General features: G+C 43.8%; 1 protein-coding gene across 1 annotated transcript in view; it reads right to left on the reverse strand.

Moving 5' to 3' along the window:
- RYR3 (ryanodine receptor 3) overlaps window positions 1-13,665 on the reverse strand; it is a 372,359-nt gene that overhangs the window by 147,198 nt on the left and 211,496 nt on the right. Inside the window, exons 53-54 of the mRNA XM_048484286.1 lie at window positions 3,906-3,984; window positions 1,169-1,258 (exon numbers count right to left, since the gene is read on the reverse strand). Of these exons, the coding sequence (XP_048340243.1) occupies window positions 1,169-1,258; window positions 3,906-3,984 (169 nt within the window). The remainder of the gene's footprint in view (window positions 1-1,168; window positions 1,259-3,905; window positions 3,985-13,665) is intronic.

Consider the following 13,665-nt stretch of genomic DNA (forward strand, 5'->3'; position numbering starts at 1 on the left):
CTGGATTTTGATAATATATCTTTTTCTAAGCAACATTTGTGCATATATTTGTGTATACATACACACAATCAACTGCAGCAAAATGTATATTTCACAGATACCTGATATATGTATATGCATGTATATGTGTGTGTGTGTTAGCAAAATCACATTGGTTTTTTGCTCTTCATGCTCTCCTCCTCTTGCCTTCTCCAAATCTGATGGCTCTTTCTATATACACTCAAGAGGGATTCCCCACGTATCAGGAGACTATCTTTTAACTATTGGCTCTCACTGATGAAAAACTATCAGCCACAAGTATGAGCCAGAAAAACCACTTAAAAAAGGAATGGTCACCAACCATAGTCTGGTTTGCCAATCTAAAGGGCTCCCTCCCCCCCTCGCCCCAATAATAACTGGGTTTTAGTTTCCCTGCTATGCAAATGTATTGATAAGATACTGGGAGAACACTGTATGATGATGAATCTTGCAGTGCAATCCTAGGCAAAGTTTCTTCACTCAAGGCCCACAGATTTAACTGGGTTGAGCCAGGAATAACTTTGCAAATGACTGAACTGTAAAGTTTGTCAAACTACACATACAGAATTACAGCAGAGTTAAAAGCTCAAAGGAGCTTTCCATTCAACCTTGTCAAAATGCTATATAATATATTTCATCCATGGAAAACCTGTAAACAGAGGGAAGAAGGGAAGTGTAGCATAGGGGGCATTGGGAAGTAGTTAGCACATTTCACATCAGTTATCAGAAGTCAAATGTCTCACAACATTCTGAAAACTGTGCTTTTCAAACAGTGAGAGCAGAATGGATTTGCCCTGGAGAGACATTTAGTCAACTCAGATTTAGACAGGTACACATAAATCAATGGTCTTAAATATTCCAAGTTATAATGAACTGTGGCATCAACTGTATAGCTTCATATTGGAATTTCTGATGAATTCTAACATATGGAAGTAAGGAAGACAAGACTTCAAATGCAAAATGATACATCACTGCGTTTCAGATTCACAGGGAAGACTAGAAGTGCAATCCTAAAACTTAATCAATGATCTTAAAATGTTAAATCTGTTTGGGATTACACTGAAACAGAAGTAATGGAATACTGGGATTAGACTGAAACATGAAACTTGCTATTTCAGATAATAAATCAGATCAGGCTTTTCTTCATTACCTTTTCAATTAATGTTTTAAAAGGCCTTATTAAAGGATGTGTCTTCATATTTTCATCTAGAGAAGTGGCATACTTCCATCCATTATTACTCTGAAAGCAGACACACAATCCACACAGTGAACATTAATCTATGGAGTTAGTTGAATAGGATAGTTGCAATAGCTGCTCACATTAAAAAATTAGTTTTCAAAAGAAAAAAAAGAATAGATGAATTGGCTGGTAGATGATTAGCATCCAGACGTGGAGACTTCATATTCAGACATTATTGCAATATGTATGTGGGCAACGTGTGATTCTACATATTAGGAACTAACAAGAAAAAAAGTCCCTTTATGCATGGAATGCTAGGGATCTTTGCTGCACGGTGGAGTTGTAGTGGGGTCTCCTTGCGTTTTTCTGTTTACACGCAAAGAGGCACCCCACTGCTACTGTGCAGCTTGCTTGCTCCAGGGTCTCTGCTTTTACTGGTTCTCTTAACTCCACCCATCAACTCACTCACAGTCACAAGATTGGTAGCTCTATTGAAGCCCTTTAAATTGCTGTTACATCGATATTGCTGTTATTGCAGTTATGTTGATATTGCAGCCCCTTTCCAAAAAATAATCACCCTCTCCAAATGAAAGAGGCAAAGCAATTTCATGGATTACACTCTGCTGAAGAAGGGGACCATGTCCTAAAACTGATATTCTTCCCCCCACACACACATACACACTTCCTACTGCACCTGCTGCCATGGGAGGAGAGATAGGCTGGTTATTTCAATATTCCTTAATATTTTGATACTCCTGCATTAAATCAATCCCAACTTTTGCTTCCTGCCACCCTTATAGTATTTGAGGAGGAGATTTACACCATCACTGGAAAAGGGTGGGGGCTGAATGTGCTGGACATTGGGTGTATGGTGGGACCAAGAACTCTCTGTTATAATATTGAGATATCAATATAGTGATATGAGAATGTAGAGGTTGGTGTGTTTTAGCTAAGCCTGCATGGTTGAGCTCCTTTTCTTTGACTACCACTTGCTGGCTACCCAAGGATGCTGGTAGGACAAATAGGAAGCAGGAAGCAGCCAGCAACATGGAAGGGGGAGCGAAAGGGAAGGCATGGGCAGAAGTTCAAGGGTTAGGGGAGGGTGGAGCAAGGTAGGCTGGCTATGGGTAGAGGAAACCTTTCTGGAGCAAAGCTGTGCTCACTGGCAAATATGCCTCTCTCTGGTGGTGAAGCAAACTAAAGTCATGCTAGAAGTGGTGTCGCTTGCCATGGAAAGAATGGAAAGTGAAATGGGGCTAGAGAAAATACATCCGTACAAGAAAATAAATCCATACAATGATGGACATTTGTCCCTGCAGCATTGTAGCCACCTTGTACATAATCAGCTGAAGGCTATATGTACCATGCTTTAGTTTAATATCATAGGACACGTACTTTTTAAAAACTGATAGAATTTATTTAAGTGTCCGGCAGAGGCATATGGGGGGAAAAATGGTGCCCAGGGACAGCCATTCTCTGGGTGCCCCCTGCTATGCCTGGGGGCGGGGCTCAGGGGGGTGGTCCCCCACCCCTGAGTCTCATCCCCCAGGCCTTGCCCCCCAGCTCCCAGCTCCCAGCTGGCAGTCCCTTCCCCCCCCAGGGGAGAGCAGACACAACTGCAAGGCTCTGTCCTCGTCTCCTTTGCTTTTATAAGCCTCTGAGCCCCACACCATGTTTATAAAAGCAAAGGACAGAGCCTTGCAGTTGCTTCTGCTCTCCCCAGAAGGGATGGCAGAAGGGACTGTAGGCTGCCAGCTGCCAGCTGGGAGAGCGGCAGGCTTGATGACATGGGCTGGGCTGAGGGCACCTGAACATTGCCGTCTTCCTGGTTATGTGGGGGGCTGATTTTGTGCCCCCACATGACCAGATTAGTGGCACCCAGGGACAGAGGGTACCCCCATCCCTAGGCAGATATGCCACTGGTGTCCTGTATTTTACTGCTTGATTTTAGTGATGGAAGGGCATTTCTGTTAATAGATTGAAATAAGATTTGTGACAATTTTCCCTCTGTGCTGACCCCTTTCCCATGAAATACAATTGAAAGAATTAGTGAGCTGTGGGAGGGGCAAAAAGAAAAGCCCTGCTTTGTGAGATCCCATCCATGAGCCAATGTAATTGGCTATAAGCTGTTATCACCATTTATGCATGCAACGGTGTCATTCCATTCACATGAATTTCCCCCAGCTCACCTTATTCTATGTATAGAGAGAATCAATCTTGAATAAACTAGAAGTATATGTAGACATATCAACATATGATTTCCACAGTTTCCAAAATCCCAGGAGAACATTGTCAAATAGTTGAGTTTCTAATTGCTGCCTTAACCCCCACATCTGCTGTTTAAAAATCATATTCCATGAACTCCTTTCTGTGGGCCTTTAGGTGACACCATTAAATTGTCATACTGACAAGAACAGGACCATCAAATTTCCTGTCAGAAACATGAACAAAACCTATGCAGTTTAATGTAATTTTAGTAATTTCTACTGTATTCAGCAGCTGCTGGAAAATACACATGTATGTTCTCATCAGAAAAAAAGAAAGATGATAAGCCATTACAAGAATGTGATGCTGTGATTTAACAATCTACGACTCTGAAAGGCAAATTTATTAAGTAGAGAAACTGAATAGATTTCCTATCTTCAATTCTCAATGTTTCAGTTGTCCTTTTCTGACAGTCACTTGTCAGGAATATAATAAGTCATACCTTCTCACAAGCCCATTTGTCATGTGTATGTTCAGCATACTTGTTGACAATATATTCCAGCTTTTCAGGAAGGGTAAAGCTATGAATATAAAAGAGCAATATCTTATAGCTTCTGCTAAGCATGTCAATAAATAGACAAAGAGGAAGATTCATAAGTCACACTGTTTAAGTTTAACACACATATAAACTGCTCAGTTTTCTCACATTTCAGTTTACAAGGAATAAAACAAAGCAACACATCATTATAGCAACATTTCTGTGTAACTTGTAACCATAGCTCCACACCGGGGTAAGAGTGAACACTCCCTATCCCAGACACTGGCACTATCCCAATAGCTGTCAAGGGAGACAAAAATGGAGTTGCACTGACCTGTAACCATTATTCAACAATTGGTTTTTTGTGTAGGCACACAAGTGACTGTGGGTCACACAGACCTGTTGGGGTGGTACTGAGTTTAAATGTTTTTATTTCTAGCATTTTCTATAGCCCTAGAAGCATTCCCCTTCCCTTGCCTAGGTTGGCCCTTCCAGGTGGGGAGGCACAGGTGACCAGAGGTGGGGAGGCACAGTGCTCCTTCCCTTAGTCCTTCCCTCCCCACCATGGAGACTAAAATAAGAAAACCATGGGAAGCGGCCCACAGCTGGGAAAGGAGAAAGGGATGTGTACCTGCACAAAAGATGACTTGATGAACAATGGTTACAGGTAAATGCAACCCTGTTTTCATCTTCATGACTTCTGTGCAGTCCCACATGGGAATACAGCAAGCTCATCAGACAGAGTAGTGAAGGATGTGGGCCAGCTAGTGGAATAATGCTTGTAGCACTCTCTTATTTATTTATTCAATTTATATCCTGCCCTCCCTGATCGTAACTTGTGTAATGCTTCATGAATATTAATGGTGTGCCTTGCAATATGAACAGTGTGTGACAGACCTGGGAATCACCTATTCCCATACATGACAATGTTCCCAATAAAGGAGAAGAGAAATTATTAAGGTAAAACAATGCAGTAGTATTATCAGTGGCTACCCCCTAAATGGGCAACAAAAAAGACTAAGGCATGTTTTTCTACCCTCCACTCCAACAGATTAAATGTGCAGACCATGCTTCTGCTCAGAACATTTCCCCCTTCTGGAAGAAGAAAGACAAAGGGCACCCCATTCTGGAAGTGATGCAGTGGAGGTGACCTGAATGTAATGAAGCCAAATGCCAAAGGGCCATCCTTGAAGCAAATTTGCACTCCAAGCCCACCAGCTGAAGGACCTGACCACTGCTTGTGGCACAGAGAAGCACATGAACTGAGAGTGCCTACTAGGGTTGAACTGGTGGAGAAGCCAGTTCTGCAGGTTTTAATACTCAGCCTGGCAAATGAGAATACTGTGTAGTGGTGGCCATGAGCCCCAGTTACGTCTGTATGGCCAAGGCAGACTAACACCTGACTGTTGGAAAATACTTGACTTGTGCCAACAGGGTCAGAATCCTATCGTTAGGTGCAATCACTCTCCCCTGCAGAGAATCAGGAGAGCACCTATGAATGGTATGGCTGAAGTTGGAGTAATCTAGATTTCTGGGCCACCACAGGTTTGACTATGAGGCCCAGGAAGTCAGGATAGCATATGTAAGTCGCACAAAGAGGATTCAGATGATGCCACAAAAAGACAGTCAATCCAGTACTGATTAACCATGAATCAATGTATCGTTAAGGCTTTCACGGATGGAATCAACTAGTTGTTACGGGTTTTCCAGGCTGTATGGATGTGGCCTAGTAGTTAGAAGCAAAAACTACTAGACCATGGCCACACAGTCTGGAAATTCCCACAACAGCCAAACTATGCTGTTACCAGACAGACCTGTGGTAGCACAGATGTGCCTGTTATCAAACAGCACTCTGTCCATCCCCCCTAAAGGTGCTATGCACAGTACAGGCTAAGATAGATACCATATCCTGGGCCTGGGTTTTGGTCCCAATAGAAAGGATCTGTCTGGGCAAGTCCCCTGGTCTCACATGAATATGCATATCTGCCAGCTACACCTTTCCTGCAGCCTCAATAGTGTGTGTAAGTTTATTATTTTTTTTCTAATAAAAAATGTTAAAACTTTATTTCTGGTCTCTTGCAGTTTTCTAGGAAGACCCCCATAAATTTAGGTGGCAAAGTTCCTGGTTCCCCGCTTCACAATTTACGGTTTGTTCCCTGCTAATTCTTTTTCCTAAAAGGGACAGACCCTACCATTTTTGGTAACTATGCACCTTGAAGACATAAGTGAGCTACTATTAATGATATACATTTTGTGAAACCCTATGTGCAATGGCCAAACTATAAGGTAACACTATATACTGGAAAGCCTCTGGAAATGCAGGTACTTCTGGCACTCTGGGTGAATAGAGATGAGGAGGTATAAATCTTTGAGATACAATATGGCAAACCAACAACCCCACCTAAAGAAAGGAAATCATATCAGGCAGAGTGACAATTTGAAACTTGGAACCTTTCAAACATTTAACTAACTCCCTAAGGCTGAGTATTGGATGTTTTTCTGAACCTTTTATATGAATAAGGAAGTAGCAAAAATTGAAACTTGTGAAGAAGTCACCCTGAGGGACCCACTGAATTGCCCCTTTTTGAAGCAATAGTGCATTTCTTCCCTTAGCTGTAGGGGTAGAGTAAGAGAACTAGGAAGCAGAGGAGATGAGAACTTTAAACCCAAAAAGCATCCTGAACCAACTACTGAGAGGCTCCAAGAATCCTCAGTGATATGCCTCCAGGTGTCAGCAAATAAGGATAGCTTGTCTGCAAAGCCTGCAGAGGCACAGCAAGTGCATAGTCATTGGAAGGATGTCTTCTTAGTTGAGGGATCCCTATTGGGCTAGCTAAACCTCTTGTTCCTGGATTTCATTGGTGTCTCTTTCCCTGACGTTAAACAGAATACTGAAACTGACAGCATAGTTGGGAAGAAAATTGGTAGTGCCCAGAATGTTATGGGGGCAGATATTAGTAATGTCTTGGTTGGTACCTCAGTTTGTAAAAGGCTGACTGCGCAGTGATGCCAAATTTTTGCTGTGAGATTGTTTTTCTTCACTCTGTCCAAGAACCCATCTGTCTGAGCACTAAGAGCTCTTTTCCCTGGAAAGGTCAGTCTTCTATTTTCACCCTTGTTTCTTGAAGTAGAGCACTGATTCATGATCACAAGTGGAGCTGGAGTGTCATCACTGAGACTACAGCCGATTGTCACAGTTTCAGTTTCAGTGACCTTTATCAGGCATTTACAACATGAGAATGAAAAGGTGAATCCAATAGTAAACAGTGTAAATAGTATAAACAAGAGCCAGGCAGAGCTAATCCAGAACACACAACAAAAATCTGGCTAAAGCTTCAGTTATCTCAACCTCAGGGTTATTAAGCAAAAAAAAAAAAGTAAGGGGGAAAAAAAAGTAAGGGAAAAAAAAGTAGTAAGGGGAAAAAACCCAACCGAGGTTAAGGAACAAAAATCAGGCCTAAAGCTACTATATTTGGAGCAGAAGAGCAAGATGTGTTCAAGGGAGTCGATATACGAAGGGCAGAAAGAACAATGTCAATCCTACCGAGGGATGTTTGAAAACCAACCATGAAGTAATGGTGACAGAAAAGAATTACAACTTGCTCTTGTAAAAGCCCATCTGAGTTTGTGATTAAGCAATTGGTCCAGATAATTAGCAGCACATAACTTCCTGGGAATAATTCCAAAGTACAGAGGTGAACAAGAACTTTGTGTCTTGCTCAAAAGATATGGATATACATGCTCAATTAATTAATTTTTTAATTGATGATAGATTTCAGTGGCAGTAAGCATGAGCAAGCAGTCCCAGGAGAGGCCCAAGGAGGAAATTTTAGCCTCAATTAATAGCCAGTCAGTAGTCGGAAGTTTACACATCACAAACTATGTGATCAAACTATGTGAGTCTGAGTGGAAGCAGAGGCGCACCCAGAATTTAAAGGTGGGGGCCCAAGCCCTAGTTTCCAAAAGGTGCTGTCCTGCCTCAAGACAAAGGACAGCATAAGGGACACAGTGGGGAACAAATATCTCTATATATAAAAATCTAACAGTGTGTTTGTCCCTGATGGTGTCCCTCAGAAGCTGCTGGACGGATCGCCCCCAAATTTTCACAGGACGTCCCTCCCTGTTGCTGGCAGGTACTCGGACCTTCAAACTGCTGAAAGTCCATACCTGAGCCAGGTGAAACGTCTTTTTCCTGGTGCACCAGGCCATGAAGCTGGCTGTGTTTAACTGTCACCCTTAGAATGTTCATGCAGCCTGTCTGTCTGTGGCCTGAGGGATTAGAATGTCTGTGCAGATGGGCAGAGATGAGCAGTGAAAACAGTTAATAGGTAATACTGTTAGGTAATACGACTGGAAGTGAAACACATACACACTTTGCCGTGTGAGACGTCAGGTGGGGTTCCCCTCTATACACACACGCAGGTAACTTTCACTCTCTGTGCCTCACCCACTGCTACCACACAACACACATCCAGCTCATCCTCACACACTTCACTCTGCCCTCCCTCACATCCAACCACCACTTACCCACTTCCTCACCCATATTCGCCAAAGCTCTACTTTTACTATAAGCGAGCTGGAGTTTGCCTTTTTCTTCTAAGAAAATCTGCGGGGTGGGGGCAAACCAACACCACCGGCTCCGCTTCTTTTGCACATGGCCCTTTAAGAACCCAGGGAGCTGGCCTCGATCTGAGTGCCTCACCACCCTGCCTCTGCTTCCTGACTGGGATAGCCTGCTTGCCCCAGTTCTGCCTTACCCAAGCCAGGACTGTGTGTGTCAACCAGCCTCATGGATAGCGGGATTCACACTCTGGACAGTTCCGTTGTGGAATGGGAAGGGTTACCTTATACTAAAAAAACAAGACAGCACAATATAACGATGTGCATTGAAAAGGGAAAGAGGGATTCCATTTGACCACCCCAAAAGGCTATGCTGTGGATCATTGGACCTGCATGGACATCTGTGTGGGTTGCGGACTGTGATGAGGACAATTGCCACAGCAACGCGTGGCTGGGCCCGCTAGTTTTATATAAAAAGCTGGATTGTAACCATTCAAGCGTGGTTTTCCATGCATGAATCCATATAGGAATCCCATACATTAAATGTTGAACTACTTCCATGCTAAATACTTTCAGGGTCGCCAGAATAAACCTACCACCATTAAGGGTAAAAAACTTCAGAACAGCAGCAGAAACACTTTTACTTCTCTTCAAGGCCTCGTCTCTATGTTTGGACCAGCCAGGCTTGTGATGGAAAACAACCCCTAAATATTTAAATGATCTAACTTGCTCAATATCTGAGCCCTGAATAGACCAATTAATGAGACTATATGTGCAGTCGCCCAGAGATTTAAACTGGGCCAAGCCACTTCAAATAACTAAATTGAACTGTAGACAAAATGTAACAAGATTCGCAGCTGCAAGCTTAGAAAAACTGTCATTAGATTGCCTGGGGAGTGCAAAATGCCAGGGTAAAAATCAAGGTCTAGGCCTATCAAGGACTGAAAATTATGCTAATCCTTACTGATTCTAACATTAAAATCGCCAGCTAAAATCACCATATCATGCTGGTGATTCTGGCAAAGATCAGAAAAGTAATTATGAACACTGGACCCCAGCTGGTCACCTTTTGAAGTCTGTACACTCAGAGGAAAATATATATTAACAATTACAAGAGAGGATGCAGCACCAATAAGAAGCAACATCTGAGCCCAGTGCTCACATGGGGGAAGTTCTACATCCACAGCTATCAAGATAGCAAGGCCAGACTTATACCACGCTTTCACATGTGATTTAAAAGCAGGGACATAATATGAATTAAACCCTAATAGACTAGGGTAGGGGACTATGTTTCCTGGAGAAGTATAATGTTAAATCCGGACAAATATTTATAAAAGTCAGCAACAAGGATCTTTCTGTGCCACCCAGCTATATTCCAGGAAATGAGTTTTAAGGTAGAGGATGGAAGGGGCAGGCAAACAGAAAGTTAATCTAGTTCAACAACTTGGTCAAGAGAGCCACTTGTGTCAGAAAAGACACAACCATTGGGCTCAATTTTAGCTGCTGGAAGAAATGTCAAATTATTGTAATTAACCAAAGTGGATACATGATGAGTCTCCTTGTCATCTTCCACAGACTGAGCTGTGGGAGAGGTATTAATTTCAACTTCAGTGGTCTGCAGTTCTTGTGCCCATGATAAACCACCAGTTTGAGAAGGGTTATAGACGTATCTGAAAGCATGAGAATCCAGTTCAAGTTCTCCACTGTAGGCTGGGAAGAGAGGAGGTTGAGTGGTTGCTGAAGGAGGGCTTCCATGATCCTGGATAATTGATGGAGAGAGACTTTCAGACTCCTGGGATAAAGAAAAAGGAGCACGTTCGGATGTCACTTGGTTCTTAAGGAGAGGACCCTTCAAAGTTTTGCTTGAGGCCAGGTCCTCTGAAAGTAACTGTAGTCTCTGTATAATTCCATCTTGTTCTTCAGGAGAAAGAAGCAAGAAGGAGCTTTTAACATTTGGCTCTACTATGTCATAGTCTGCTGGAGGGGCATTGATAGATTCAACATTTGGAATTGTCCAAATGGGTTCCTGACAAGCTACTGTTCAGCTTCCTTGAAGCAGGCTGCAGTTCATTGGTTGAAGTATTGTTAGAGTTAACATATGAGGGTCATGAGGATCTGTTGAAGCAAGAGTTCCTAAAAGACACAGGAGGTGGTGATGGCCACTAACCTGTATGGCTTTAAAAGAGGCTTGGACAGATTTATGGAGGAGAAGTTGATGTATGGCTACCAATCTTGATCCTCCTTGATCTGAGATTGCAAATGCCTTAGCAGACCAGGTGCTCGGCAGCAGCAGCAGCAGAAGGCCATTGCTTTCACATCCTGAATATGAGCTCCCAAAGGCAGAATGCTGGACTAGATGGACTCTGGTCTGATCCAGCAGCAGTGGCGTATTTGCCTAGGGAGCATAGGGTACCCTATGTCCCCAGGAGCCCCCTAGTGGAGGGCGCAAACATTTTAGGTTCGTTTGTGTTTTTTTTGTATTTTTAGTTATTAGGCTAGCTGCACCAAAATTTCAGGGATTTTCCAGGAGACCCTCCTGATGATCCCACCCAGGTTTTGTGAGGTTTGGTTCAGGGGATCCAAAGTTATGGACTCCCAAAAGGGGTGCCCCATCCCCCATTGTTTCCAATGGGAGCTAAAAGGAGATGGGGGCTACACCTTTGAGGTCTATAGCTTTGGACCCCCTGAACCAAACTTCATCAAACCAGGGTGGTATCATCAGGAGAGTCCCTGAAATTTTGGTGCTGTTAGCTTAACAATTGCACCCCTGACAGCAGGCACCCTCCAAATTTCCCCAGATTCTCCTTTTAAATCCACCCTCTTTGGCATGGACTTAAAGGAAGAATGTGAGGTCCCCAGTTTAAACATTGAAAGTGATGCTGTTTGGGGATGGATTCCACTGGAGGTGTTTTGTGAAAGATGATGCTGACATTTGTTTGGTAAATGTTTTGCTGGGGGTTGATTTGTGAGAGATTTACATGCTTAATACCCACTTGCACTGACTTGGAGCTGTTTCTCAGGCTAACAACCTACCTCACAGGGTTGGTGTGAGGACAAAATTAGGAAAGTGAGTTGGTGGGGAGAGAGCCATGTATGTTTTGCTGGGGGTGGAAATGGGTGATTTGTGAGAGATGATGCTGACATTTGTTTGGTAAATGTTTTGCTGGGGGTGATTTGTGAGAGATTTACATGCTTAATACCCACTTGCACTGGCTTGGAGCTGTTTCTCAGGCTAATAATCTACCTCATAGGGTTGGTGTGAGGACAAAATTAGGAAAGAGAATTGGTGGGGAGAGAGTCATGTATGTTTTGCTGGGGGTGGGAGGTGTTTTGTGAGCTAATGAAAAATCATTGTTTGGTTGTGTGGGGGAGGGTGGCCACCCATACCGGGGGGGGCAAACTCAGGTTTTGTCCTCAGGCTACAGTTTGCCTAGATATGCCTCTGTTCAGCAGGCTCTTTCTTATGTTCTTAAAAGAGGGACTAAGGGGATACTCAGAAGAACTATGACTAGCCCAAGGTCACCCAGCTGGCATGCTGGGATGCACAAACTAATCTGATTCACCAGATAAGCTTCTAAAGCTCAAGAGGAAGAGCAGGGACTCAAACCTGGTTCTCCAGATTAGAGTGCACCTGCTCTTAACCACTACACCACACTCTCCTCTGTATCTTGAGGACATTTACTGATGTACAGACTTTTCTACCTCTACCATCCAATATCCTCTCTTCTTTACATAATCGGGAGGAATATGCCCCTGCCCTATGTTTTGCAGACATAACCTCCACTACAAGAGAGTTAACAGGCAGGTGCATAAAAAAGGAATTCACAATGTTCATTTGTATCTGTTACATGTTCTCAAGCTTGCGGGTCAAAGCTTCCACCCATGCAGGCCTAAACATAGCTGAATCAGGCCTAAACAAGCTGAATCAGATCGAGGCCCATCAAATCCAGCAGTCTGTTCATACAATGGCCAAATAGGTGCTTCTGAGAAGCCCACAAGCAAGACGACTGCTGCAGCATTATCCTGATTGTGCTCCACAGCACCTAATATTAATAGGCATGCTCCTATTCCTGTTCCTATGTTCTTGGCAATCTCAGGTAGGCCTAGACGCATGGTTAGAGTGAATCACCTCAATGAGCTGGAATAGGTGATTTGATCCAATGTCTTCAGATCTGAGAAAACTATTTTAAATTGGAGAGCCTTGGACATTCTTGGCCAACTGCTCTGTTATATGCAGAAGACCTCCATGGCAAACACTGGAGTAGGATCCCTCACCTTCTCATCCAAGTGACATGGAAAATCATTCCATTCAGCAACAAGAAAAGCTCAAGTAGGCCAATCAGTGCCAAATGGATGTCTGCTGGTTCAGAGTGTACAGCCGGTGGCCTCAGAACAATAGGCTGGAACCACATCTTCTGGGTACTTGGAACACATTATTGAGGACTGATTATAGGTGTCAGCGGGCAGGGATACTAAAGTGGTTGCCAGAACATAGCAGCAGGAACAGCAGGATTCTGTGTAGGCCTTTTCTTTGCAAGTTCAGGTCCTAGAGGCAATGAAGCCCTAACTTTCTCCACCTCATCTTTGGAACCAAGAAGGCTCTCTACATTCTGTAGGAAGCACTGGAGAGTGAGGAAGGTGAGGGAGGAAACTGGGTTCAGGACAGGCATATAACTAGGATAGGGCAAGCCAGGGCATGTGTGCCAGATGCCACATGGCAGCGGCGGGGGGGGGGGGTTACCCTGGCCACCACTTTGAGAGGAAGAAGGAGAGTCACTGCTATACGATGCAGAGGCATATGGGGGAAAAATGGTGCCCAGAGACAACTCCTTCTCTAGATGTCCCCCTGCCCTCGTGCTCAGGGGTGGGGCTTGGGGGCATGCCCCCCGAGCACCCTGCAGCCCAGCTTCTACCCTCCCCAGACCCTGGAGAGAGCAGGAGCCAGCCTCCAGGGATGTGCTTTTAAAAGCACAGAGGCTAGGGGGCAGGACTCAGAGGTGGGGTCATGCCCCCGAGCCCTCCCAGATACTAGTCCAACTTGAATACAGCCCTCTTAAGCCATTGGGTTGAAACACCATTCTTTGGTTATTAAAACCCATTGATGAGATGGCAATTAAAAATGCTTACTGAAGGTATAGCTCGCTGATGAAGAATATTATTCAAA

The sequence above is a fragment of the Sphaerodactylus townsendi genome, linkage group LG02 (genome assembly GCF_021028975.2).
Source record: "Sphaerodactylus townsendi isolate TG3544 linkage group LG02, MPM_Stown_v2.3, whole genome shotgun sequence".
In the NCBI taxonomy this organism is placed as follows: Eukaryota; Metazoa; Chordata; class Lepidosauria; order Squamata; family Sphaerodactylidae; genus Sphaerodactylus; species Sphaerodactylus townsendi.